The sequence below is a fragment of the Streptopelia decaocto genome, assembly GCF_964273445.1.
Source record: "Streptopelia decaocto genome assembly, chromosome: 20".
NCBI classification, from domain to species: Eukaryota; Metazoa; Chordata; class Aves; order Columbiformes; family Columbidae; genus Streptopelia; species Streptopelia decaocto.
The window spans coordinates 2,952,276-2,976,244 of record NC_138675.1 but is presented as its reverse complement, the minus strand read 5'-3'; the positions used below and the strand labels follow the sequence as shown (position 1 = coordinate 2,976,244).

Sequence of the window (23,969 nt, the reverse complement as noted above, 5' to 3'; positions counted from 1 at the left end):
TGAACAGCAGGTTTGTTCCCAGGAAGGGCTATAAAGAAGAAACACAAGTGGTGAATGTCCGATGGTTTCACCTGTGGTCACATCTGCCCCTTTCCCTGCCCTGGCAGAGCTGGGGTTGGGGCAGCGCTGCAGACGGACAGATGGACACAGGTCTGTCCAGCCAGAGAGTTGTATGTCCCACCAGACACATGGACACTTGTATGGCCAGATGGACAGACGGCCGCACAGTCGGACACTCGCCTCCTCCACCTCCCAGCACAAACCTCTAAGCCCTAAATGGGCTTAATTCCTCAAAGGTCCCACTCAAAAATCAGCAATTTCACACTCCCAGCACCGTGAATGGGTGACAGGGACACAGACAGACACAAACACAGACTGGGGGGGGGGGATGGGGGACTAAAGGGCCCGATCCTGCACATGAATGGGGGCGGGGCAGGGGTGTGGCGGGGGTGTGGTGGGGGCGGGGCGGGGGTGTGAAATTGCTGATTTTTGAGCAGGGACTTCAAGGAAAAAAGGCCAATTTGGGGCAGTTTGTGCTGGGAGCTGCAGGAGGTGACTGTCCGGCGTCTGTCCAGATGTACAAGTGTCCGGCCGGACGTACAGCTCTGCACAGACAACTTGGACACTTGTATGTGCAGCTGGACAGACGGACACTTGTACGTACAGACACATGGCCAGCCACTCAGCTCCTGCACCTGCAGCACAAACCTCCCAAAAATGGCCTTTTTATCCCGAATGCACCGCTCGAAAATCAGCGATTTCACACCCCCGCCCCGCCCCCACCACACCCCTGCCACACCCCTGCCCCGCCCCCATTCATCTGCAGGATCGGGCCCTTTAGTCCCCCATGATATGTCTGTCTGTCGTGTCCCTGTCTGTGTGTCTGTCACCCACTCATTGCAGTGGGGGCGGGGCAGGGGTGTGGCAGGGGTGTGGTGGGGGTGGGGCGGGGGTGTGAAATCGCTGATTTTCCAGCGGTGCATTCAGGATGAAAAGGCCATTTTGGGGAGGGTTGTGCTGTAGGGTGCAGGAGCTGAGTGGCTGGGCATGTGTTTGTACGTACAAGTGTCCGTCTGTCCAGCTGCACGTACAAGTGTCCGACTTGTCTGTGCAGAGCTGTACATCCAGCCGGACAGACGGACACTTGTACGTATGTCTGGACAGACACCAGCTGGACACTCACCTCCTACACCCTGCAGCACAAATGCACCAAAAAATGAACATTTTGCTCCAAAGGTCCTGCTCAAAAATTAGTGATTTCACACCCCCGCCCCACCCCCACCACACCCCTGCCACACCCCTGCCCCGCCCCCATTCGTCTGCAGGATCGGGCCCTTTAGTCCCCCCATAATGTGTCTGTCTGTCCTGTCCCTGTGTGTCTGTCACCCACTCATTGCAGTGGGGGCGGGGCAGGGGTGTGGTGGGGGTGGGGCGGGGGTGTGAAATCGCTGATTTTTGAGCGGGACCTTTGGAGCAAAATGTCCATTTTTTGGTGCATTTGTGCTGCAGGGTGCGGGAGGTCAGTGTCCAGCTGGTGTCTGTCCAGACATACGTACAAGTGTCCGTCTGTCCGGCTGGACGTACAGCTCTGCACAGACAACTTGGACACTTGTACGTGCAGCTGGACAGACGGACACTTGTACGTACGGCAGGATGGACACCTGCCCAGCCAGACACTTACTCCAATACCTGCAGCACAACCCTCCCCAAAATGGCCTTTTTATCCCAAATGCACCGCTGGAAAATCAGCGATTTCACACCCCCGCCCCGCCCCCACCACACCCCTGCCACACCCCTGCCCCGCCCCCGCTGCAATGAGTGGGTGACAGACACACAGATGGGGACACAGACAAACAGACACTTTGTCATGGTCTAAAGGGCCCAATCCTGTCTAGAAGCAGGGGCGGGGCGGGGGTGTGGCAGGGGTGTGGTGGGGGCGGGGCGGGGGTGTGAAATCGCTGATTTTCGAGCGGTGCATTCGGGATGAAAAGGCCATTTTGGGGAGGGTTGTGCTGTAGGGTGCAGGAGCTGAGTGGCTGGGCATGTGTCTGTACGTACACGTGTCCGTCTGTCTGGCTGCACGTACAAGTGTCCAATTTGTCTGTGCGGAGCTGTACGTCCAGCCGGACAGACGGACACTTGTACGTACGTCTGGACAGACACCAGCTGGATACTCACTCCTACACCCTGCAGCAGAAATCAGCAGAAATGCACCAAAAATGGTCATTTTTTGCTCCAAAAGTCCTGTTCAAAAATCAATGATTTCACACCCCCCACCACACCCCTGCCCCGCCCCCATTTATCTGCAGGATCGGGCCCTTTAGTCCCCCATTCCCCACCCCCCCCAGTCTGTTTTTGTGTCTGTCTGTGTCCCTGTCCATGTGTCTGTCACCCATTCACGGTGCTTGTACATACAGCTGGACAGTCACCTCCTGCACCTTCCAGCACAAACTGCCCCAAAATGGCCTTTTTAACTTGAAGTCTCCGCTCGAAAATCAGCAATTTCACACCCCCACCCCGCCCCGCCACACCCCTGCCCCGCCCCCATTCATCTGCAGGATCGGGCCCCTTAATCCCCCACAATGTGTCTGTCGGTGTCCCCGTCCGTGTGTCTGTCACCCACTCATTGCACTGGGGGGAGCTGGGGCAGGGATGTGAAATTGCTGATTTTCCAGCAGGGACTTTGGGGCAAAAAATGTCCCTTTTTGGGGAGGGTTGCGGCACAGGGTGCAGGAGGTGAATGGCTGGGCAGGGTCAGTCCCACTCCCACCTTCCTGGGATGTTGCCACCAGCAGCAATTTGTTCCAGGTCTTTAGGAAACTTCACTTGGTGAAATAAAACAAAATGAGCCCCGCAGCCAGGCCTGGAAAGAGCTGAATGATTTTTAGGACCCCACTGAACCGGGGCTGCAGCCTAAACCCCGATCCCAAAACAGGAGATGAACCGGATTTACAGAACCCACTCAGCAGCAGAGCTTAATCTTCCGTTTATTGTGCAACAAGCGTAAAGAACTTTCTCCCCAAACTCCTCAGAACAGAATCACAGACATGAAATCCAACCACGTTTCCATACATATGAGTGTTGGTCAAAAATCCACGTCCTACCCTTGCGAACATAGGACATTATTTCATTGTTAAACAGAAAAAACAAGTGGATCAAACAGAACATCCCACTGAACTCTGCTCAGCCCATTCGCAATATTATCTCCAACCCACCACATTTTGACTTTGCCTTGGACTCCACAGCAGCCACCTCACAATCACCACAGTTGAAAAATGAATAGAAGTGGTTTTGGGCTCACTTTTGCTGTTTTGCGTACAAGCAGCGAGATACGCGATGTGCATTACTGTAAGAAGCAAGCGGCTGCCGCTCACCTCAGCAAGAGGCTTTTCCAGATACGTCTGTGGCCGCGGAGAAATTTTAACATCATTTTAAAACCGCCGTTGGTTTCCCTACACCAAAGAAAGATCGCACGTCCCGCTGTCAGCCCGGCTTTCTCGGTGAGTTGTTGAATTCTGTGGTGCTTCCAGTACGTCCTCCCACGCTCCTCTTCTGAAAGGGAACCTGCTCCGCTCAACACGCGACTTACGAGTCGATGGTGAATTCCAAACGTGAGCAAAACCCACCGCGGAGCTCAGGACACCCCCAAGGGCCACAAACCCTCCCCAAGAGCAACGACACGCGGGGATTTCTAGGGGCAAGCAGCGCCTAACGCTTGCTAGAGATACTCAACCTCTTCAACCCGGTTTGTTCCCTAAAGCGCTACAGGATTCGCGGCAGACAGAAAAGACAGATTCCTTTAAAAAGTGATGTTTATCTACCGCACGCTCGCGCCCCGGGTCGTGTTCTTCACCCGGAGCGGCTTCTCCAGGCCAGCAACAGGAATATCGCCGCCCAGAGGTCTTCGTACTCCAGGTTGGCCAAAAAACACATCTTCATTTTGGTTTCCACGCGGGTTTTCTCGGCCAGGCCGTGGGTGAGCAGTGCGGCCGCAGACTGGCAGAGCAGCCAGGAGATCATCTGGTCGGGTTTCGGGGTGGAGGAGGCGAAAACGCTTCCACCCCACAGGCTGAGGTGCAGAACGTTGGCGGCGACTCTGGCGGACAATCTCTGCGTAAAAAGGGAGAGGGAGGATGAGCTGATCCTGCCGTGATCCTGTGGCATCGCCAGCCCACACAGCCCCCCAGGCCTCCTCTGAGATACCACATGTTAATAATGAACAAGTTCTTTGTGATTATTAATATCAGGACACCCCTCTAATTCAAGGTGTGGTCCCTGACACAAACATCTGCTGAAAGCCCTGAAACTGTGCAAGAATCTGCACTGCACTTAGAATCTTAGAGTCATTTTGGTTGGGCAAAGACCCTTAAGATCAAGTCCAACCATAACCTAAATCTAGCACTAAACCACATCCCTGAGAGCTTCATCTATATGTCTTTTAAAGCCCTCCAGGGATGGCAACTCCACCACCAAACACCTTTTGTTGGTCTCAGCAATATCTGCACCCGGGAGAAACAATCTACAGACAAACCTCCCAAACACCAGCTAGACAACTTCTTAAAAAAAAAAAGTGGTTGTTTTACCTTGTTGGGATCCCTCTGAAGCAGCATCTTGATCACCTGTCTCAGCTCCAGGGGCACATGGTCAGGCAGGGCTGGCAGATCCTCTTCGCGGTAACTTCTGCTCTCCAGAGCCGCGTCCCCAGGGCCGTAGAAAGGGTTGGCCAGGCCGAGGATTTCGTAGGCGATGGCTCCCACAGCCCAAGCGTCGGCTTTGCTGTAGTTGATGACCGTGCCCGGACTGGGTGACGCTGTGATCACCTGCCAAAGAGATGGGGATGTTCAAACAACCAGCTCTAGCGTGGGCTCTGCGCTAAAACTGATTTTCAAGGGGCAAGAGAGTATTTCTGCAGCAATAAAGACCAAAACCAAAGCTAGGTTTCGTCTAAATCTCTGCTTTAGGTTGGAAGGGACCTTTAAGGATTAAAAATTAAAATATTAAAATTAAAGATTTAAAGATAGTTAGGCAGTAACCAACTAGCGGTACTGTCTGGCATGACTGAGTTACGTCAACAAGCAAAAATGGGTAGAAAATGATCGATCTGATCGCAGCAGCTTTCAGCAGGCGTTACTGTGAACACACACCAGCACAGACCGCGTAAGCAAGTACCGCTGTGTGCACACTGGGGACAAACGACAGCAAAGCGACCTGCACACACACCCTTTGCTCCTTTTAGACCCAATCTCACCCTGCACCACAGCTGGGCCTGAAACTTTTTTGTCCCGCCAGCAGGACGAACGGAAAACCAGCAACACAAAGGGTGACGACGGGGGGATTCACCTCGGGTGCCATCAGGGAGCCGTTGCCGCCCCGATCCACGTAGGAGCTGGTGAACGGCAGCCTCAAGCCCACGGTTTCATCTGCCAAACAGCAGCCGAAGTCGGTGATCACCAGCCAGGGGCAGCCAGCTGCGAAGGACAGACAGACAATTCAGCTGGGGAGGACCCGGCTGTACCAGACACGTCACACGGACACCAGAGACAGTCAGGAATAGTCTCGAAACCCCCGGGAATCAGCACAACCACGCGGTATTTTCCTGCTTCCCCTCGGTTTTATTAGGTGATATGTTAAAACTTGTTATTCTGTTTCCTCTTGAGAGGATATTACTGCTCCCCATGGAACGTGCGTGTCACAAAATGTGGCGGATGCCATCAAATTAAAGACACATAAGGTTAGAGACTCATTCGTGATGGAGCAATATATTCCCTTTTTTCCCCTCTGTTTTTATCTACAGCAAAAGCTATCGACATGTAGATGTACACTCAGCTACAGCAAAAGGCTGGAGAAAGTTTGCGTTAGTTATTATATCAGTTCTTGTCTTGATGACAAGTCAAACATTGCAAAGTAGAATCATTCCCTCTCCAGACTGCAATGTGGAAAAATCAATGCTGAATGTGGTTAGGAGTGATCTAAAGCATTGCTACAGAGATGCTTTTCCTTCAAGAAAAGAAGGATGGCATCAGTATCGCTGAAAACCTTCCACGGCTGCTGCACCAAGACCTTTAATTACACAGATCTGGCTGCCTCCTATTGTCTCCTGCCCATTCGCATCTCAAATCATGCTGAAAAAGAGCTCAGGTAATTAAAAATCTCAGTTAGAGAGGCTGACAGGAGAACGAGATGATGAAAACGCTGCTTTTGGCTTTGACGCTGTCAGATCCTTTGCCCTCCAACCGATGTTTCATCATCCCAGGGAGCAGCACTGACCATGAGGGGGGATTTTAAGAACCGTCCTGTGCTGTTTGGCGAGTGAGAGATGACGGAGCCAAGTGCCTGAGGCAAAGGCACCTCCAGCATCCTTAATATGACATTATCATACACCAAACACTCACTGCGCTTGTGCAATGCACTCTCCATCCCTCCACCTCATCACAGCGAAATGCTCCTTTCAAGTTCGCTTTAACGATCCAAAACCTGAAGCACAGGATAAATTACATCCCCGGTGCTACAGTGACAGCAAGCAGTAAGCTAAAAACCAAACCTGAGATTCTTCTAAAGGTTTGATGCTCGTTTTTTTCCACAAATACACGCCTGCGTAGGACACAACCGCATCGCTTCCGTGAGGGACTTAATTGGCATTTATACTCAGTGATCTACGTACCAGAATCAAATTCAACCAGGATGTTGTCGGACTTCAGGTCTCTGTGCGCGATTCCGTGTCGAACAAGATGGTCCACGCCTTCCAGGAGCTGTAAAATCATCATCGTGGAGAGAACAACATCTGGGCTGTTCTCCCTCAGGTACTGGCGCAGCGTGCACGGATAACTAATCAAAACAAGGAAAATCAGTGAATTAGCATCCTGGGAGCTTATCGCTTGTGGTTCAACCTCAGCGCTGGCTGGCTGGGGATACAGCGTACTTACACGTGACAAATTCTTGACCTTCGTGACGCCCTCCCACCTCCCAGCCTCAACCCGACACCAATCCCCATCTGCTGTTCTCAAAACCTTTGTTTTGCAACACCCGACACCCTCGCCCAAGTTTGACAACTGCAAATAAAATAAACCTCTCAAACGGCACGGTGAGGGGCTCCAGGTATTCTTATAGGTTTCTATGTACCAGTGTTGTGTTTTGCATGACATAAGAGGGAGATTAATAACGCAGATCGTATGAGCAAAATGAGGAGATGTGTTAATCAGGAGAAAGAACATATTCTTGAAATACAGAGAGGCCAGAGCACTTTCTCCAGACAATGGCAGAATAAAAACAGAAAGTGTTTTTACATCAGTGCCACCACAATCCCCATTCAAGACCAAAACCCAACTGAGAAAGCCAGAGATGCCGAGCATGCATAAATCTCATTACCGATTCCACCCTGTCTCCAGTGGTGTGTTCAGACTAGAGGTGAAGTTCAGACTCAGCAGGGCGGACAAATGGGGACAAGCTCCACATTTCTTACCTTAATTTGGTTTAATTATTAAAAAGAACAGCTTGTTTTCATTGTCAGACTAGAGTTAAAACCTCAAGGACTTAGAACAGGTCTTAGGAGGCGTTTCCAAGAGGAGACTCTGCTTTTTGGCAGCAACCCGAGTAAAATATCTGCGAGGACCCATGCGGGAGCAGAACATGCAGCCCTGTTAGACAGTGTCAGCAAATCCCCGAGTCACACAACAAGCTTCTCTCTACCTACTTCTTCATCACCAAGAAGAGCGTGCGGCTGTGGCCGATCCCTCTGGGATTCAGGCTGAACGGAAGAACATCAGGATAATCTGCGAATGCTCCAGGCAGCAAAGGGACTGAGGATGTGAATGCTCGGATCACCTGGATTATATTCGGATGAGGTTGCAACTTCTTCCTCCCAAGGACGGGTTTTCTGCACAGAAGCATAGGTACCACAGGTTACATGGATCTCCGGGTCATTTCTGATTTATCATGGACACATCTCTGTTATTTCTGGATTTACTTTTCATTAATATAGCCCGCCCTCCCCACCAACGGGTTCCAAAGCAGCATGCAAACAGACTGCAGACTCCATTGTTTCAAATGGAGCAAAAAGATGCATTTTTGAACAAAAAGATAGCTAAACTCAAAATGATTCATGAGCTTCCATGCGGTTTTCCACCTCCATGCTGTTTGTTCACTTCTCACTTGGGTGAAAGGGTGGGAACCAGCTCATTTTCCATTTTCTTTCTCACCAGTTTCCCTGCACTAGAACAGCTTCCACCTCACTGCCCAGCACACATTTTACAACCAAACCAGTCCTAAAATTGTACAGTCAAATTGTTTTACAGTCAGATTGTTTGATGTTTAATACATTCAAACTGTTACCGATTATAGCTGTATATTTCTGCAATTAGAAAGCACCATGATGCACATTTAAATGGTTAATCACAAGTAGCTCCTCCCAACCTTTAACTCCGCAGATACCAAAGCAATTTACACATGGGGAAACTGAGGCACGGGGCACAGAGTGGATCAGCCTCAGTCACCCATCAGACCGCTGGCAGGACCCCAGTGGGTCCCCAATTATTGGCGCATCCTTTCAACGCCCTCCTGGACTGAGGTGTGCGGGACTTCTGAAGGCTCCGTCATTTAGACAAAACACACACACACGTCTCCTGAGCCGCTAATAATCATTTTATCTGCCTTCAGGAACTGTTAGAGAAAGCCCTGGCCATCTTAACAGCACAGATGCGCTGCAAAATTGATGGATGGATAAAATCAGCATGTCAGCGTTTGGGAACCGCTGTCATTTCCACCATGACCGTACCTGCAGCCAGAGACGGCTCCGTATTCTCCAGCTAAGGCAGCGCCCGTGGCTGGAACGAGCTCTCGGCCCATGGCATCCAGGATGGCTTCGCTCGACGAACCCGCCTGCAACAGCAATTAAACACCATGTTGGCTTAAGCTCCAAAATCCAGCCCCAAAACAGCCTGAAAGTTGATAATCCTGATGCTGGCAGCATATCTGGAGTTGGATCAACCGAGACTGGATTGAGGGTCTCCCTTCTCTGCTTTGAAAATCAGGGAAGGTAATTAACACTTAAATAATTTGCCAAATGACATGGCAAGGCCTTTACCTACAGAACGAAATCCGTGTGTCTCTTTAAATGCATTCTTGACTGTCAGCGCTCTGAGCTATATGTTAACACTTTCAACTGTAAAAACGGTCTGGAAAAGGCCACAGCTAAATGCTGGGGTATTTCTGGAGCCCAAGGGATTATAGATGTTGGCATTTTGGAAGACTCTCTTAGAATATCCACTTGTCACATCAAGTGCCACAAAACTCTTCCATGGGAAAAGCCAGATGGGTTTTTAAAATGTGGAGTAGCCCCTGTGACCACCGGATCTCTCACCTCATCCACACTTCGCAGACAAGAATCTATTTCTATCCCAACAGCGACAAGGACACCAATTCCCAAAGCTGTGGCAGCAGTGGCTTTCCCTTCTTACACCTCACCATCACAGCCAGCTTCCAAAAAGCCTTTTTTCCAGAAATTTCACCTCCATCACCAACAGCTCCCCCACCAGCAGCTCTCAGTGCCAATTCCAGAGGAATGACGAACGCAAATTACCTCGCTCTGGGACCGTTCGTTAACAATCGACACCTCCAATGCCACCCATCAACAGCTTTGTTTTGACACGCTCGTCGTGCGCTACATAATTAGCGCTTAAGCGTTAAAACATTCCAGCCAGACTTCCTAAGTGACAGACAAAGAGCCGACTCCTTACCGAGATGTTCCACATCATTTTGATCGCTAACGGAAAAGCCTCTTTCGACGGTTGCTCCTGCACGGGTTCCTCTTCAGCCGGCGGTGAAGCGGAGCCGCCATCCTGCTGCACGCTCGGCCCCCGCGCCGTGAAACAGCCGCTCCCCGCACACCCGCCACGATCGCACGAGAAGGGAATCGCTGCTTCGTACACGGCGGCGCTGCAGCCCTTCCCGATGGGCTGCCCGATGAGATATTCCTCCAGCTTGAAGCCCTGCCAGCGCAAGGACCTCAGCGGATCCTTCTGCGGCTTGTTCTTCCCAACAAACACCGTCTGGAAGGAATAAGAAAAGACAATGATTCAAAAAACTGCTCAGTTATTCAAGATTTCCCAAGGAAGGAGAATTCCCTTACTGTTTAAGTTGTATTAAGTGTCCCATTGGGTTGGTCTGACCTGAAAACCACAACCAGGCTCTGGCCACTACAGCTCAAATCACTGTAAGCACAGGGAAAATAATTTGCAGAGCCTATATTTAAGTCTGAAACAGATTACCCCGAAAAGAGTCTTTACTAAAAATGCCATTCCTGAGGGTGCTGTAAATCCACAAGAAGAAGAGGAATGGGGAGGGGGGACTCACTTGCTAATCCAGAATATAAACGTTTTGTAAAGACAAGTCTAACTACATCTAAAAAGAGATGCACTATTAAACTTTTGTCCTTCTCCATAAATAAACCAGGCAAACAGCATTTCAAAGAAAATCCAATTAAGAGCGACAACAGATGGAAAAACAATGCCCTGAGTTGTTGTGGCAGCCGAGTGCGAGGGCACAGTTTGCAGCACAGTGAATCAGCGATGGGAGAAAGATCTGGGGGAGGAAATCGAAAGAGATGTGAGAAAACACAGCCCAGGAGGGTTGTTCTGGAGTCTAAGCGCAGCGTTCACCATCCCACAGGTCCGGAGGTGTCACGGCTGTCACCTGGACCGACACAAACCCGTGTGCTTCTCCGCAAGATACAACCCCAACACGCCGGTGGCTGCTCCAGGGACGTGTCCTGCGGTGAAGGGACACAGCTCCAGGGACGCCAGAAAGGGGAAAACAGGACATTTAATCAGCCAGCATCCCAAGAAGCTTCAGGGAAGGCAGAAGCCCTGCGGGAATGTGTTTGTCTGCCGGTTAGCAGGGCAGGTGACGGCTGGCTGAGCACCAAATGTCTATTTTTACCCATAAAATATGTTCAGCGCCGTCTGTCCCCAGCGCCCTGCCAGCACGGCCTTGCGGGGTCGGAAATGGGGAGAGGGGACACACCTGGGGGCTCAACAGCAGCCTCCTGCGACACGGGACCCCCGTCACCAGTGCCCCCTCACTTTGTGGGGGGACAGGGACTGAGGGGCTCCCCACAGTGATGACATCCCCAGTACCTGCTGTAGGGCTGCTGACTGACAAGCTTCCCCAATACCCTACTTTTTGGGGGAGGAAAGGGTGTTTTTGGGGTTGCCCACAGCAGGGGAACCCCCACACGTTCCTCAGGAGGGGGCGTCTGTGGGGCTGCCCACTGCAGTCACCATGGTGGGGACACGGCCAAGGGGTGATCACCACAGTGGTAACCACACCTTCCTTTGCGGGGTGTCTGAGGGGCTCCCCACAGCAGTGACCCCCCCCATCCCACTCATGGGGGGTGTCCGAGGGGCTCCGCACAAAAAGGACACCTCGCCCCTAATAAGGGGTGTCTGAGGGGCTCCCCAAAGCACTGACCCCCCATCCACTTCATAAAGGGTGTCTGAAGGTCTCCCTACAGCAAAGACACCCCGTCCCCTTCACGGGGGTGTCTGAGGGGCTCCCAATAAAAAGGACCCTCTCCTCCCCTAATAAGAGGTGTCTGAGGGGCTCCCCAAAGCAATGACCCCCCCCCCCCCTTCACTGGGGGTGTCTGAAGGGCTCCCCAAAGCAGTGACCCCCCCCTCCCCTTCACTGGGGGTGTCTGAAGGGCTCCCCAAAGCAGTGACCCCCCCCTCCCCTTCACTGGGGGTGTCTGAAGGGCTCCCCAAAGCAGTGACCCCCCCCTCCCCTTCACTGGGGGTGTCTGAAGGGCTCCCCAAAGCAGTGACCCCCCTCCCCTTCACTGGGGGTGTCTGAAGGGCTCCCCAAAGCAGTGACCCCCCCCTCCCCTTCACTGGGGGTGTCTGAAGGGCTCCCCAAAGCAGTCACCCCCCTCCTCTTCACTGGGGGTGTCTGAAGGGCTCCCCAAAGCAGTCACCCCCCTCCTCTTCACTGGGGGTGTCTGAAGGGCTCCCCAAAGCAGTGACCCCCCCCTCCCCTTCACTGGGGGTGTCTGAAGGGCTCCCCAAAGCAGTGACCCCCCCTCCCCTTCACTGGGGGTGTCTGAAGGGCTCCCCAAAGCAGTGACCCCCCCCTCCCCTTCACTGGGGCTGTCTGAAGGGCTCCCCAAAGCAGTGACCCCCTCCCCTCCCCCGCGGTGCCCGCACCTGGATGTGCCGACACGCCGCCTCCGCCCGCCGCTGCTCCTCCAGCCGCGGCTCCACCAGCCCCAGCGCCATGGCCAGCGCCAGGCAGGCCCCGCCGCCGCCCCGCCGCGCCGCGGCCGCCAGCCCGCCCCCCGGGCCGCCCAGCAGCAGGCGGCGGGCGGCCGGGAGCCAGGCCAGCCAGGGCCGCCACGGCGAGGGCTGCGGGACCGGCCGGGGGTCCCGGCGCGGGGCGCGGGGCGGGCGGCAGCGCGGGAACAGGCGCAGGGCCCGGGCCAGCAGCAGCCGGAGCGCCATGGCGGACACCGAGCGGCGGGGCCGCGGAACGGGACACAGAGCGCGCGTCACTGCCGGGGCGGGGACACACTGTGACACTGCGGGGAGAGCGGGCCCGGAACCCGGAGGGGTGGGGGATGAACCACCCCTGGAGACATCGCGGGGCAGGCTGGACGGGGCTCTGAGCAACCGGAGCTGCTGAAGATGTCCCTGCTCGTGGCAGGTCACTGGGTGACCGTTGAAGGTCCCTTCAACCCAAACTGTTCCATTATTTCATGGTTCTTTTGCACAACAGAGCACAAGTGTGATGGGAGCGGCTGAGGGACCTGGGGGGTTCAGCTGGAGAACAGGAGCTGAGGGGAGACCTTCTGATCTCTGAACTGCCTGAAAGGAGCTTGGAGCCAGGGGGGTCGGGCTCTGCTCCCCAGGAACAAGCGCCAGGAGCAGAGGAAACGGCCTCAAGTTGCGCCAGGGGAGGTTGAGGTTGGATGTGGGAACAATTTCTTCCCCAAAGGGCTGTGGGGCATTGGAACAGGCTGCCCAGGGCAGTGCTGGAGTCACCATCCCTGGAGGGCTGGACAGACGGACATGAGGTTCTCAGGACATGGGGCAGGGACAGGGGTGGGGAACGATTGGACTCCATGATCTTGAGGGGCTTTTCCAACCAAAATGATTCTGTATGATACATGGATTCACACACACTGGGTGTGCATTGTGCACAGCCCATCTGAGCGTACTTTGTGCACGGCCAGGGCACAACAGCCCCGCTGCCCCTTCCCTGGGATTCCTCATTTGCTGCAACTGCAGGATGAAAACCAGGGCTTAAACTCTGCCAGGGGAAATTTAGGCTGGATATTAGAAAGAAATTATTTACAGAGAGAGTGGTCAGGCATTGGAATGGCTGCCCAGGGAGGTGGTGGACTCGCCGTCCCTGGAGGTTTTTAAACTGAGATTGGCCATGGCACTTAGTGCCATGATCTAGTAAACGGACTGGAGTTGGACCAAGGGTTGCACTCGATGATCTCTGAGGTCTTTTCCAACCCAGTCGATTCTGTGATTCTGTGTGATTCTGCTGGGGCACGGGCAATAACACCCAGCACAGTGCCGGTCGGGAAAAGTAACACATTTGTTTTGCATTGTGCGTAATTAATATCACAGTCAGCAAACGGCATTACTCTGGAGGCAGAAAGCCCTCCAAAAGGCCTCAGAAATGCCTCTCCCTCTTCATCCCCACAAATGAGATAAAAGGAAAGCAAACAAGGCAGATAAAACGAGCAAAGGACACAGGGTGATAACCGTGCAATTCCAGCAAATCATCTAATCTGAATTGGCTTATTAATAACTACTGGGGGTGATGGAGCTTTTCTTTTTTGCTTTCACTTCTCATGTAAACCTGAAGAATTCAGCATTTTCCCAAACAATGATTTGGCATCATGCAGGAGTGGTTTCTGCACCAACAAGCCCAAACTTGAGCCATGCATCAAACCCTTCTCCACTTGTGAACTTCCGCCTTGATTACAGCCATATCTGGACACATTTTTTCTAATAATAGGGATTTTCTATTATTTGATTTCACCATTACCCCAGGGCAAAGCGGGGTCTGTGAATCAGTGCTAAACAAGAAAATGAGTGAGAGGAACGAGTCACTTAATGCTATAAACACATTTCCCATTGCATAGTGCCCCAAAAGCCGCTTACATACTGGGGAAACTGGGGAAAACCATCCTCCCCGGCTGCCGAGGGGCGAAAGCCGCGCTGCTCACACCTTCTTCAGGTCCTCGGGGCCGAAGGAGAGCGGCAGCAGCTCCTCCAGCCTCTTGACAATGTAGGTGCCATCAGCTTTGGTCAGGTAGATGTCCCAGTCCGTGCCAAACTGGAGAAGAAGAGGAGAAAAAAGTGCCCTATGCAAAACCTGTACTTCTTCCTTAAATTACCCAAATAACATGTTTTTTTGGCTGAGTTTGTAGGGAGCATCCTGCTCTATTTCATGCATTTTGGGGCGGCTTTTCAGCATCACCTCCCCCAGAGGGTATTTTGGGTTCAGATGCTGTGGTTTTGCCCCCCCCGGGGTGAAACCTGGTGCCTCCAAACCCATCAAATCCATCCTTTGAACTGAGCCCTATACTTCCTAAAATATTAACCCCCCAAAACCGGGCTGGGGGTGCTCACAGGGAGGAGGGAGGGGACAGCAGGATGGGCTTGTTTTTTACAGGAAAAAGAACATTTTCAGGCTTCTAGGGTCAAACTCTGCACCTGGGAGGAATAAAACCCCCCAGGGAGGGTGAGTTAATGGATTCCCACTGGTCACCTGGTCCTGTGGGACGGGGAGCAATGAATAAAGAAATAAATACCCCTTTCCTAGTAAATAAAGCAATTTGAGGTGCCCAGAGCCCTGGGGCTGGGGACAGAGGGGTTACAACCCCCTCCCTTTGCACCTCTGGGTGTTTTGGGGGAAGATGTTGGGGGTCAGGAGACGCGGGACCCCCCGCACAAGCCGTCACCTCTCTCATCACTTGTCTGCAGGCGCCGCAGGGCACGATGAAGTTGTCCCCCATGTCACTGCCAAGGAGAAGGGCACAGAGCTTAGAGCTGGGGGGGACACCTGTAAAAAAACCCTCATGCGCCGATAAATACAGAGCCACAGCAGATTTCCCCTTAAATCACCCCCCCAAAAAACATGCGGACACCTGCCTCCCCACCAAAATACACCCAGGCTGCTGTGGTGTGGGGCGGCAGGGGGGTCACGCTGGGTTTTCCCCGCTATCCCCCCCACCGTGTCACTTACCTGGCGATGGCCATGGCCCTGAAGCTGCTGTGTCCCTCGGAGATGGCTTTTAGGATGGCGGTGCGCTCGGCGCACACCCCCAGGCTGTAACAGGCGTTCTCCACGTTGCACCCTGCGGGGACACCCCCGGCACCCTCTCAGCCAGCCCCAAACCCCCGGGTGATGTTTTAGGGGGGGGGGAGAAATTTGCAAAAAAAAACATTAAAAAGCCATTTTTCAGGCGCACCACCCTATCCTGGCCTCTCGCCAACGCATTCCTCACTTCCTCGAGTTATTTCCCATATTTTCCGCAATCTTTGGCTCGCTCTGCGACGGCGGCTGCCAAGGGGCACGGGGAGGGGGGACCAGCACCTTGTGCCGACCCCTCTGAACCCCCACCCATGGCCGAAGCATTGCAGCGGGACCCCAAAACCCAACGGGGGGGTTTGCACGGCCCCGTCTTACCGGAGAAGATCTCCCCGCCGGCGGTGAGCAGCGCGGCGCCCACCGGGAAGCGGCTGTAGGGGCAATAAGCGGAATGTTTGGCCTCCTGGCTGCGGCGAAGCAAAAGCTGCAGTTTCTCCCCATGGGGACGGCCCGGGGGGGCAGTGGGGGCCGGGTGCTGCCTGTCACCCTCCTCCATGCCTGCAACCTGCCTGCCCTGCCCGCTGACGCCGCGGTTAAATATTTCCTCGCCTGGAAAATAGACCGGCCGGCCGCACCGCGATAACGCCCCATTGAGCGGCTGAACCCCGGGGAGCATCTCGGGGTGCAGCCCTGACCCCCCAGATTCACGCACAGGGGGGTCCTGTGTCCTCTCCCTGCCTTTTGTCTCGTTTTTCCCTATTTCTCCTTTTATTTATTTAATCTTTTTTACCTCTTTTCTCTGTCCCAGCGCTGCATTTTTCCTCACTGTTTTGTTTGGTTGCTTTTTGTTATCCTTCCCAGTTGAAAACTGGTTGCGCGGCTCCACTGGAAAATGTCATTAAATCATTCCTGGTGGGGGTAGAACAGCAGCTCCTGATCAGTGAAAAGAAATACATTAATTTGATTGAAAACAGAAAAAACCCACATAGATATATTACATTTTCCTAGGTCTTTTAAATCCCAGCTGCCAGGCAGCTGGTTGAAGACAGAGGTAATAAAACCCCATTTAGGGATGTTCGAGCCCAAATTCTTCTGCGGGATTCAGCCATGAGGGGTAAAGGGCTCCCAGGATGAGGAAATGAATCTTTAATTAAAGTGATCTCTTCTTAATTAAAGATATCTCTATTTTTGCCCTTGCTGGAGGAGCTCATTGCCCCATTTTCTGGCTGCGAGTGCGGGTGTCGCAGCCCTCGCTGATTTATCACCGGGATTTTTGTGCGGTTTGCTGGATTTTGGGAGGACTTTGACCTTACCCGCCGGTTTTGGCACCAAACCTCGGCGCTGGGTCGATGCTGATGAGCCCCGAACGGGCCGGGATGTGGCACCTGAATTGGTGCGGTGTAAACACCAGCAGCTGAAAATGGGGTGTGGGACAGCAAGGGGACCACAGATACCCCCAAAAAGTCAAAGCCGGTAGGCTGAGGTCTCTATTGTCCCAAGGGATAACCAAGAGACTTGCTTTCCTCACTCTGTGCAGGTGCTTGTTCACCCTGAAACCTAATGATGACAGCTATTTGCAAGGGCAACCAGTCAAGGCAACAAGCAGCTGGAGGAGGGATTAGGATCCCTGAATCAGCGCGGAGCCCTTTTTTTAGGCTTTCAAAGTGCAAATCCTCGTTGTCTTCCCCTCTAAAAGGAGATGCAGATGCTGCTGTGTCCCCCCAATCCTGTTACGCGGCACAAAAACACGAGAGAAAAGGAAAACCAGCCCTGCGGCAGCTGGTGGGGAGCACAACCAGGAAACCCCTCCTAAATAATGTGGGTGTCTATAAATAAACAAGCTTTTGGGGAGGGTTTAATGCCCTGTCGATATGGACCCCAAGCAATTAAATAAAATTTGAGCCCTTACCTCTGGTGACAAGAGCGAGAACAGAAACAAGAAACAGGAGCTGGCGTGGATAGAAACCTTCCTCATTCACACTAATTTACTAATTGCCACCTCCCCAAGACCATCCTCACGCCAGGAGCAAAGCACACAGCAGCAGAGCTGAAAAACACAGAAATTCATGCCTTTTTATCTCAGTATTTTGGCTGCAAAAGCCTCCGAGGCTGCTGAGGCCGCGCTGCCTGCAAAGCAGCTATTTTAAGATTGCAGTAGCTTCGCTCAAACCATAGAAAAACCGGGAAACGGCTGGGAAATGGCTTCCTGCTCCCTGCAACACCGCGCTCAGGATTCCCCCCCAAAATGGACTCAAACCGGGGGCACACGCTGTTGTTTTACCTGTTTTCCTCCCTGTTTTTTAATCTCAAGGCAGCCAGAGGGTTTGTGGGAAACCGAGCCTGGGGACCGGGCACAAGAAGCCCAAAGTAGGTAAAAAAAGGTGGAAATTAGGGGTTTAGCTGAATCTTAAACATCCTCAGACTCCCCAGAAATCCCCCCCAGGTCGTGCTGGTGTTGCGTTTATCAGGGAGAAGCCATCCCGGGGCCTCAGCCGGAGTTAAAAGCAACAGGTTAAAAGCCACAAGCTCAGTCTAAGAGGAAGGATGGGGCTGGCTTGGAAATAAAGGGGAAAAAAATGGGGGGGTTGAAGCAAAAAATACCAGCAAAACCACAGGATCTGTGAGCGCTGGCGCAGCCCCTCATGCAAAGCGCTGATTTGTGGGGGGGGGGCGGAAAGTGTTTTCTTGAGCTGGGGTAAGAAGCTGATGTCTGACCCTCCCAAAAATCATCCCCCCCCCACCAGATCCTGCTTTAATTTCCCCCCATACAGGTGAGGTTTGGTGCAGGGGGTCTAACGGCTGCGGGGGGTGGGGGGGGAGGGAAGTGTGTTTTATTTTACCAGCATCTTGTATTTCCCTGCGTGCTCGGGGCGACGCGGCGTCGCGGGGAGGTGGAGCAGCCCACGGAGAGAGCTGCATCCCCGCAGCCGGCGCAGGCGGCAGCATCTCGGCCAAAAAACGGGCTCCCGCATCCTTCCGAGACGGCATCGGCTCCGGCAGCCGCATCCCGGGGTAGGGGCATCCCCACTGGGTGGGGAAAGCGGGGTGTGGGGACACCCCCCCAGCTGGATTTGGGGTCTAAGGGGGGGGTGTATCCGCTCGCAAAGGGGTCGCGGCGCGGTCGGGATTAGCGGAGGCGCGCGGGGCGGCCGGAGGGAGCGGAGATGCTGCCCTGGCGCCGGAGCAAGTTCGTGCTGGTGGAAAATGAACGTAAATGCAAAAGCAAGAGCCTGGGGCCGGGGCTGAGCTACGCGGCGTTGCTGGCCGGTTTCCTCCGCTCCTGCCCGGACCTTCTGCCCGACTGCCCGCTGGAGCGGCTGGGCAGCGTTTTCCGCGGAAAACGGCAGAAAGTGGAGCTGAACAAGGAGGACCCGACGTACACGGTGCGGTACCTGGGCAACGCCGTCACCCTGCACGCCAAGGGCGAGGGCTGCACGGAGGAGGCGGTGGGTAAAATCTGGGCGAAAAGCGACGGCGGGGCCGGCGGGGCCAAGATGAAGCTGACGTTGGGACCCCAAGGCATCCGCATGACCCCCTGCGAGAAGGGGACGCGGCGCCCGGGCCACGCGTACCTCCTGCACCGCATCACCTACTGCGCCGCCGACCGCCGGCACCCCAAGATCTTCGCCTGGGTTTACCGGCACCAGGTGAAGAACAAGGCGGTGGTCCTGCGCTGCCACGCCGTCCTGCTCCCCAAAGCCGACAAGGCGCGCGCCATGGCCTTGCTCCTCTACCAAACCTCCGCCGCCGCCTTCAGCGAGTTCAAGAGGCTCAAGAGGCAGAGCGATTTCCGACACGTCCAGCAGCAGCTCCTGGGCGACGCCATCGTCCCCTTGGTCCCCCTGCGCCGGCTGCTCAACGCCAAGTGTCCCTATCGCCCGCCGGCCGAGCGAGCCCGCTGTGCCCCCCGCCTCAGCTCCATCCTGGAGGAGGAGGAGGAGGGAGAAGCCTTCGGCGCCGGGGCAGCCCGCGGTGGGGATGGTGGTCCCACCGCCATGCTGCTCCTGGCCAGGGAGATGCGGGGGTGCAGCCTGCGCGGCCCCCGGCCCCCCGTGTGCTGAGCGTTTTGGGGACAAGCTGCCCACCCCGTGCCTCCAGCTAAGTTTGGACCCTCGGGGAGAAATCTGGTGGCTTCGTCTGCAAGGAAAACCCCTGAGTGTGGGGGGGTTGCACCCTGAGGACCCCCCCAAACATGAACCTGCTCTCGTACCTCCTCCTCCGCAGCCATAATAAAATTAATGTGTGTTTTCTGCGGTGTAACGGCGCCTGTGTCTGGCCCAGCCCCAGCCCTGGCAAACGGGAGACGAAGAGTTAAGCTTGGCTTCAAATTTTGTGGGGGGGTTTATAACAAATTTACCCCCCAATAAGCTGGGGTGGGGGCTGCGGGGTCCCTGTGTCTTTCCGCGCCCACCCTGCGGCACCGAGGGCTGGCGAGAGCTGCAACGCGTAGTCATGGCAACTCGGGTTTTTTAAATATAGAGCTGGGGGGGTGGCACAAGGCCGCCCAAACCGGGGGGGGCTGCGATGGGGCCCCTCAGACCCCCAGCACAGGGCAGCGCTGATCTGCAGCCCCCGCTGCCCACCCCAAAAGCAACACCAAGGCCCTGAACATCAATAGTTTACCAAAATTTGCTATTTTTTATCTTCTTCTTTTGCTGCTTTCTCAGAATAAAGCCTGGGAAGGGGATGGGGGGAGGACACACAGGGTCTTGTGTCCCCCCCCAGCATGGGGCTGGCAGGGACCCCCCAGCCCGGCCATGGCATTGGGGGGTGGGAGGACACTTAAAAATGGGGCTGGGGGCTGAAAGGGGGCTGGGGGCTGCATGCCCACCCTGAGCCGTGTCCTTGCAGTGGGGGCCATGGATTTGGGTCCCCCCCTCATACCAAGGCCCTGGGTGGGGGGGGCACTGGGGGTGCTCCCCCCATGGCCATAGGGCTACTGAGCTTTGGGCCCTGCTACAGCAATCCTAGGGGGTGGTTGGGATTTAGGATAATCCCACCCCCAGGCCTTGTTAGGCTGGGCTTTAGTTTCCCCTCCAAGACCCCTGGAGGGGGGGGCTGGGATCTGTCCTGCTCCCCAACGCTGGGATTAAACCCCCAAGGCCCTGTGGGGACACGGCCTGTCCTGCCTGCCCCCCCAGGCCCTGTGGCGCTGGGATTTGTGCCCCTCCGGCCCCCCAAAAAAGCCTTGTTGGGGGGCTCAGGGCACTTCGTCCCTGTTTTTGCCCCCCTCCAGCCCTGGCGGACCGCGTCTCGATGGTGGCGGTGCCGCCCGCTAGAGCGTCCCGGTGACGTCATCACCGGGCGCCGGTGGCGGCGGGCGGTTGCCGCGGTAACGGCGCGGCGGCAATGGAGGGCGGCGGGCGGCCCTCGGCCCTGCAGGCCGCGCTGCTGGCGACCAGCACCGCGCTCACCGCGCTGCTCTACTCCGTGTACCGGCAAAGGGCCCGAGTCGCCCGCGGCCTCGAGGTGGGTGCGCGGGGCCCCCCGGGGAGGGCGCAGGGCCCGGGCCCCGAGCGCGGCCTGGGCCCCTCGGCTGAGCCGCGGCCTCGGTTTGCTCCCCGCAGGGCGCCAGGACGGTCCGGCTGGACGGGGACCTGCGGGCGGTGCTGCTGGAGGCGCCGGGGCGCTGCGTCCCGTATGCGGTCATCGAAGGTAGCGGCGGGACCCAAAGCGTCATCCCTGGGCGGGGATTTAATCTCCACCCCGCGGTTCTGCCCCCATCGGGGCACACAGTCATTTTGGTTGGAAAAGCCCCTCAAGATCATCGAGTCCAACCCCTCCCCAGCCCTGTCCCTGCCCCCTGTCCTGAGAACCTCATGTCCGTCTGTCCAGCCCTCCAGGGATGGTGACTCCAGCACTGCCCTGGGCAGTCTGTTCCAATGCCCCACAGCCCTTTGGGGAAGAAATTGTTCCCACATCCAACCTCAACCTCCCCTGGCGCAACTTGAGGCCGTTTCCTCTGCTCCTGGTGCTTGTTCCTGGGGAGCAGAGCCCGACCCCCCTGGCTCCAAGCTCCTTTCAGGCAGTTCAGAGATCAGAAGGTCTCCCCTCAGCTCCTGTTCTCCAGCTGAACCCCCCAGGTCCCTCAGCCGCTCCATCACACTTGTGCTCCAGCCCCTTCCCCAGCTCCATTGCCCGTTGCTCATCTCCCCCTTGTCAGGCAGCCACGGGCTCTCCTGACGGCTCAGAACACGAGCTCTCCACTCCTCTGTCTCCCTGTCTTTTTCCAGTACTACCCGTATTCACTGTACACCCTAAGAAATGAAGCAGATGATTAACAGGCACCTCACACACCCTTCGGATTTGCCTTTCAGGTGTGGTGCAGTCCGTGAAGGACACCCTGAGCAGCCAGTTTGTGGAGAACTGCAAGGGCGTTGTGCAGCGGCTGACGCTGCAGGAGCACAAGATGGTTTGGAACCGAACAACCCACCTCTGGTATGTGCCCAGTGCCCACCAATGTCCCCCTGAGGTGGCCTCAGGGGGCCTGACACACAGAAATGACTTCAAGTGTGGCCAAAGTGACCAAGGTGACACAGACATGGACCCCACGGGGGCCTGTTGCCACTGCCAAAATGGGGCATGTTTGGCTGGTTTTGGGGCTGGAGGCTTTCAGAGCTCATCTAGGGGCTGTAGATGATGAGCATGTAGAGTGACTCAAGGTGGGCAGAGCATTTATCAGCAGCATCATGTTGCTGTTTTAGAGGTGGCCACAGGATGGTGTTTCCCGAGCAAAACAGCGCAGTCAAACCAGAATTTAGTTGGATTCGGGTGATACCTGCATCCAGGTGTCCTGAGAGCAGCCTGGCCCTGAGAGCTGCGGAAACAAGAACATGGTGACGCTCTTCCAGCCTCAGCACGTCGGATGACGCTGCTCAAATTTGTACCTGTGACAGGCAGCGCTTCTCACAGCGCGGTTTCTGGCAGCCAGGAACACCATGGGGAGATAAGGGGGAATTTGGGCGGATGGGGCGCTCACCCGGTGACAGTAAAGCCCACGGTTGTTCTGTGGGGACTGTAGAAGCGCAGAGGTGAGGGTGGCGTGTGAGGGAAAAAAATGCTGTTGTCCAGAGAATTCCACCTAAAAAAAGCTTCGCTCAGGACAGGGGACACCTGGCAGTCCCCAAAACAGGCGGGTGTTTCCCTGCCAGCCTTGGTGGGAAGCGCCAACGCTCCTGTTGGCTTCATCCCCTTCTCCTCCCGCAGGAACGACTATGAGAAGATCATCCACCAGCGAACCAACACCACCCCCTTCGACCTGGTCCCTCCCGAGGAAGGCACCGGGGTCACCGTCCGCGTGATGAAGCCCCTGGACGCCGCCGAGCTCAGCCTGGAGACGGTGTACGAGAAATTCCACCCCTCCGTGCAGTCCTTCACCGACGTCATCGGCCACTACATCAGCGGGGAGCGTCCCAAGGGCATCCAGGAGACCGAGCAGATGCTGAAGGTGGGGACGGCGCTGACGGGGGTGGGAGAGCTGGTGCTGGACAACGCCACTATCAAGCTGCAGCCGCCCAAGCAGGGCATGCCCTACTACCTCAGCAGCCTGGATTTCAGCACCTTGCTGCAAAAACACGAGGCGAACGTCCGCTTTTGGAAAATCCTCACCGTCGTTTTCGGTTTCGCCACCTGCACCGTCCTCTTCTTCATCCTACGGAAGCAATACCGGCACCACCGGGAGCGGCGGCACCTCAAGCAGATGCAGGAGGAATTCCGACAGGCGCAGGAGCGCCTGATGCGCGAGATGAACGCGGAAGGTGGCGAAACGCTCAAAAACGCCTGCGTCGTCTGCTTGAGCAACGCCAAATCCTGCGTCTTCCTGGAGTGCGGCCACGTCTGCTCGTGCAGCGAGTGCTACCGGGCGCTCCCCGAGCCCAAGCGCTGCCCCGTCTGCCGACAGCCCGTGTCCAGGGTGGTTCCCTTGTACAACAGTTAAATTTCTGTGCGCTGGGGGAAGCTTTTAGCATTAAAACTGCCTCTCGCAAAGGGGTTTTTTCTCGCCTGCCTGCTTGAGTGGTTGATTTTGGGGAAGCTCCGGAGGTTTTTTGGGGGGTGAGAGACGAGGAGTCCTCGCAAAGGGCGCAGTGCTCGGCTGGGAGATGCTGTTTTAAGCTCTTCTGTTAAGAGTTGGACTCTTGGGGTTTGTGTCATGGTTTGCTGAGCTTGTGGTCCCTTATAAAAATATTGCGAGGAAAAATAAAGATGTATTATGGCTGCGGAATTGGGGTGATGCTGCCAGCTGGCTCTGAGGAGCCACAGAGCAGGGGGAGTTTTCAGAGAGCTTGTGTGAACAAAAGCAGTTTTGTGACCGTCTGCAAAATCAAGTTGTGACCGTGTCACACCTGGAGGCGAAAACGCTGCGGCCGATTGCTGCGCTTGGCTCGAGCTGGGGTGGAAAATGGGATGTGAAGGAATAAACCAGGATGAAAAGCGTGTTTGTCGTGGATCGTTCCGTGGCCCTGGGGGGGTGACGGGATCTGTGCTCCCCGGGGCGCACACGCTGTGCGGATCGACACCAAAGGAACGTAAATCACACCAAGTGGGGACCGAGTTGGGGTAATGGGGGGGATGCACCAAACCTGACACCGGTTGTGACAGACACCGCTGTCCCCTTGTCTGTAACGCAGGTGGTACCAAAACCCCAAACATCC

General features: G+C 55.3%; 4 protein-coding genes across 4 annotated transcripts; 2 read left to right on the top strand and 2 right to left on the bottom strand.

Moving 5' to 3' along the window:
- Positions 1–2,970: 2,970 nt before the first annotated feature.
- PINK1 (PTEN induced kinase 1) lies at positions 2,971–12,508 on the bottom strand. Its single transcript, XM_082069657.1, has 8 exons — positions 12,195–12,508; positions 9,732–10,043; positions 8,771–8,874; positions 7,691–7,873; positions 6,662–6,825; positions 5,341–5,468; positions 4,584–4,820; positions 2,971–4,110 (listed from the first exon to the last, which is right to left on the bottom strand). The coding sequence occupies exons 1-8, from the start codon at positions 12,486–12,488 to the stop codon at positions 3,850–3,852; spliced, it is 1,683 nt and encodes a 560-aa protein (XP_081925783.1). The 5' UTR covers positions 12,489–12,508; the 3' UTR covers positions 2,971–3,849.
- A 1,597-nt stretch (positions 12,509–14,105) lies between these two features.
- CDA (cytidine deaminase) lies at positions 14,106–15,880 on the bottom strand. The gene is made up of 4 exons (XM_082069929.1): positions 15,697–15,880; positions 15,253–15,364; positions 14,969–15,026; positions 14,106–14,340 (listed from the first exon to the last, which is right to left on the bottom strand). Exons 1-4 carry the CDS (start codon positions 15,872–15,874, stop codon positions 14,227–14,229), a joined length of 462 nt encoding a protein of 153 aa, XP_081926055.1. The 5' UTR covers positions 15,875–15,880; the 3' UTR covers positions 14,106–14,226.
- Positions 15,881–18,482: 2,602 nt separating this feature from the next.
- FAM43B (family with sequence similarity 43 member B) lies at positions 18,483–19,379 on the top strand (the record flags this gene model as incomplete). The annotated part of the gene is made up of 1 exon (XM_082069918.1): positions 18,483–19,379. One exon carries the CDS (start codon positions 18,483–18,485, stop codon positions 19,377–19,379), a length of 897 nt encoding a protein of 298 aa, XP_081926044.1.
- A 1,259-nt stretch (positions 19,380–20,638) lies between these two features.
- On the top strand, positions 20,639–23,317 carry MUL1 (mitochondrial E3 ubiquitin protein ligase 1). Its single transcript, XM_082069903.1, has 4 exons — positions 20,639–20,787; positions 20,886–20,973; positions 21,636–21,756; positions 22,525–23,317. Exons 1-4 carry the CDS (start codon positions 20,668–20,670, stop codon positions 23,252–23,254), a joined length of 1,059 nt encoding a protein of 352 aa, XP_081926029.1. The 5' UTR covers positions 20,639–20,667; the 3' UTR covers positions 23,255–23,317.
- The last annotated feature ends 652 nt before the right edge of the window (positions 23,318–23,969 follow it).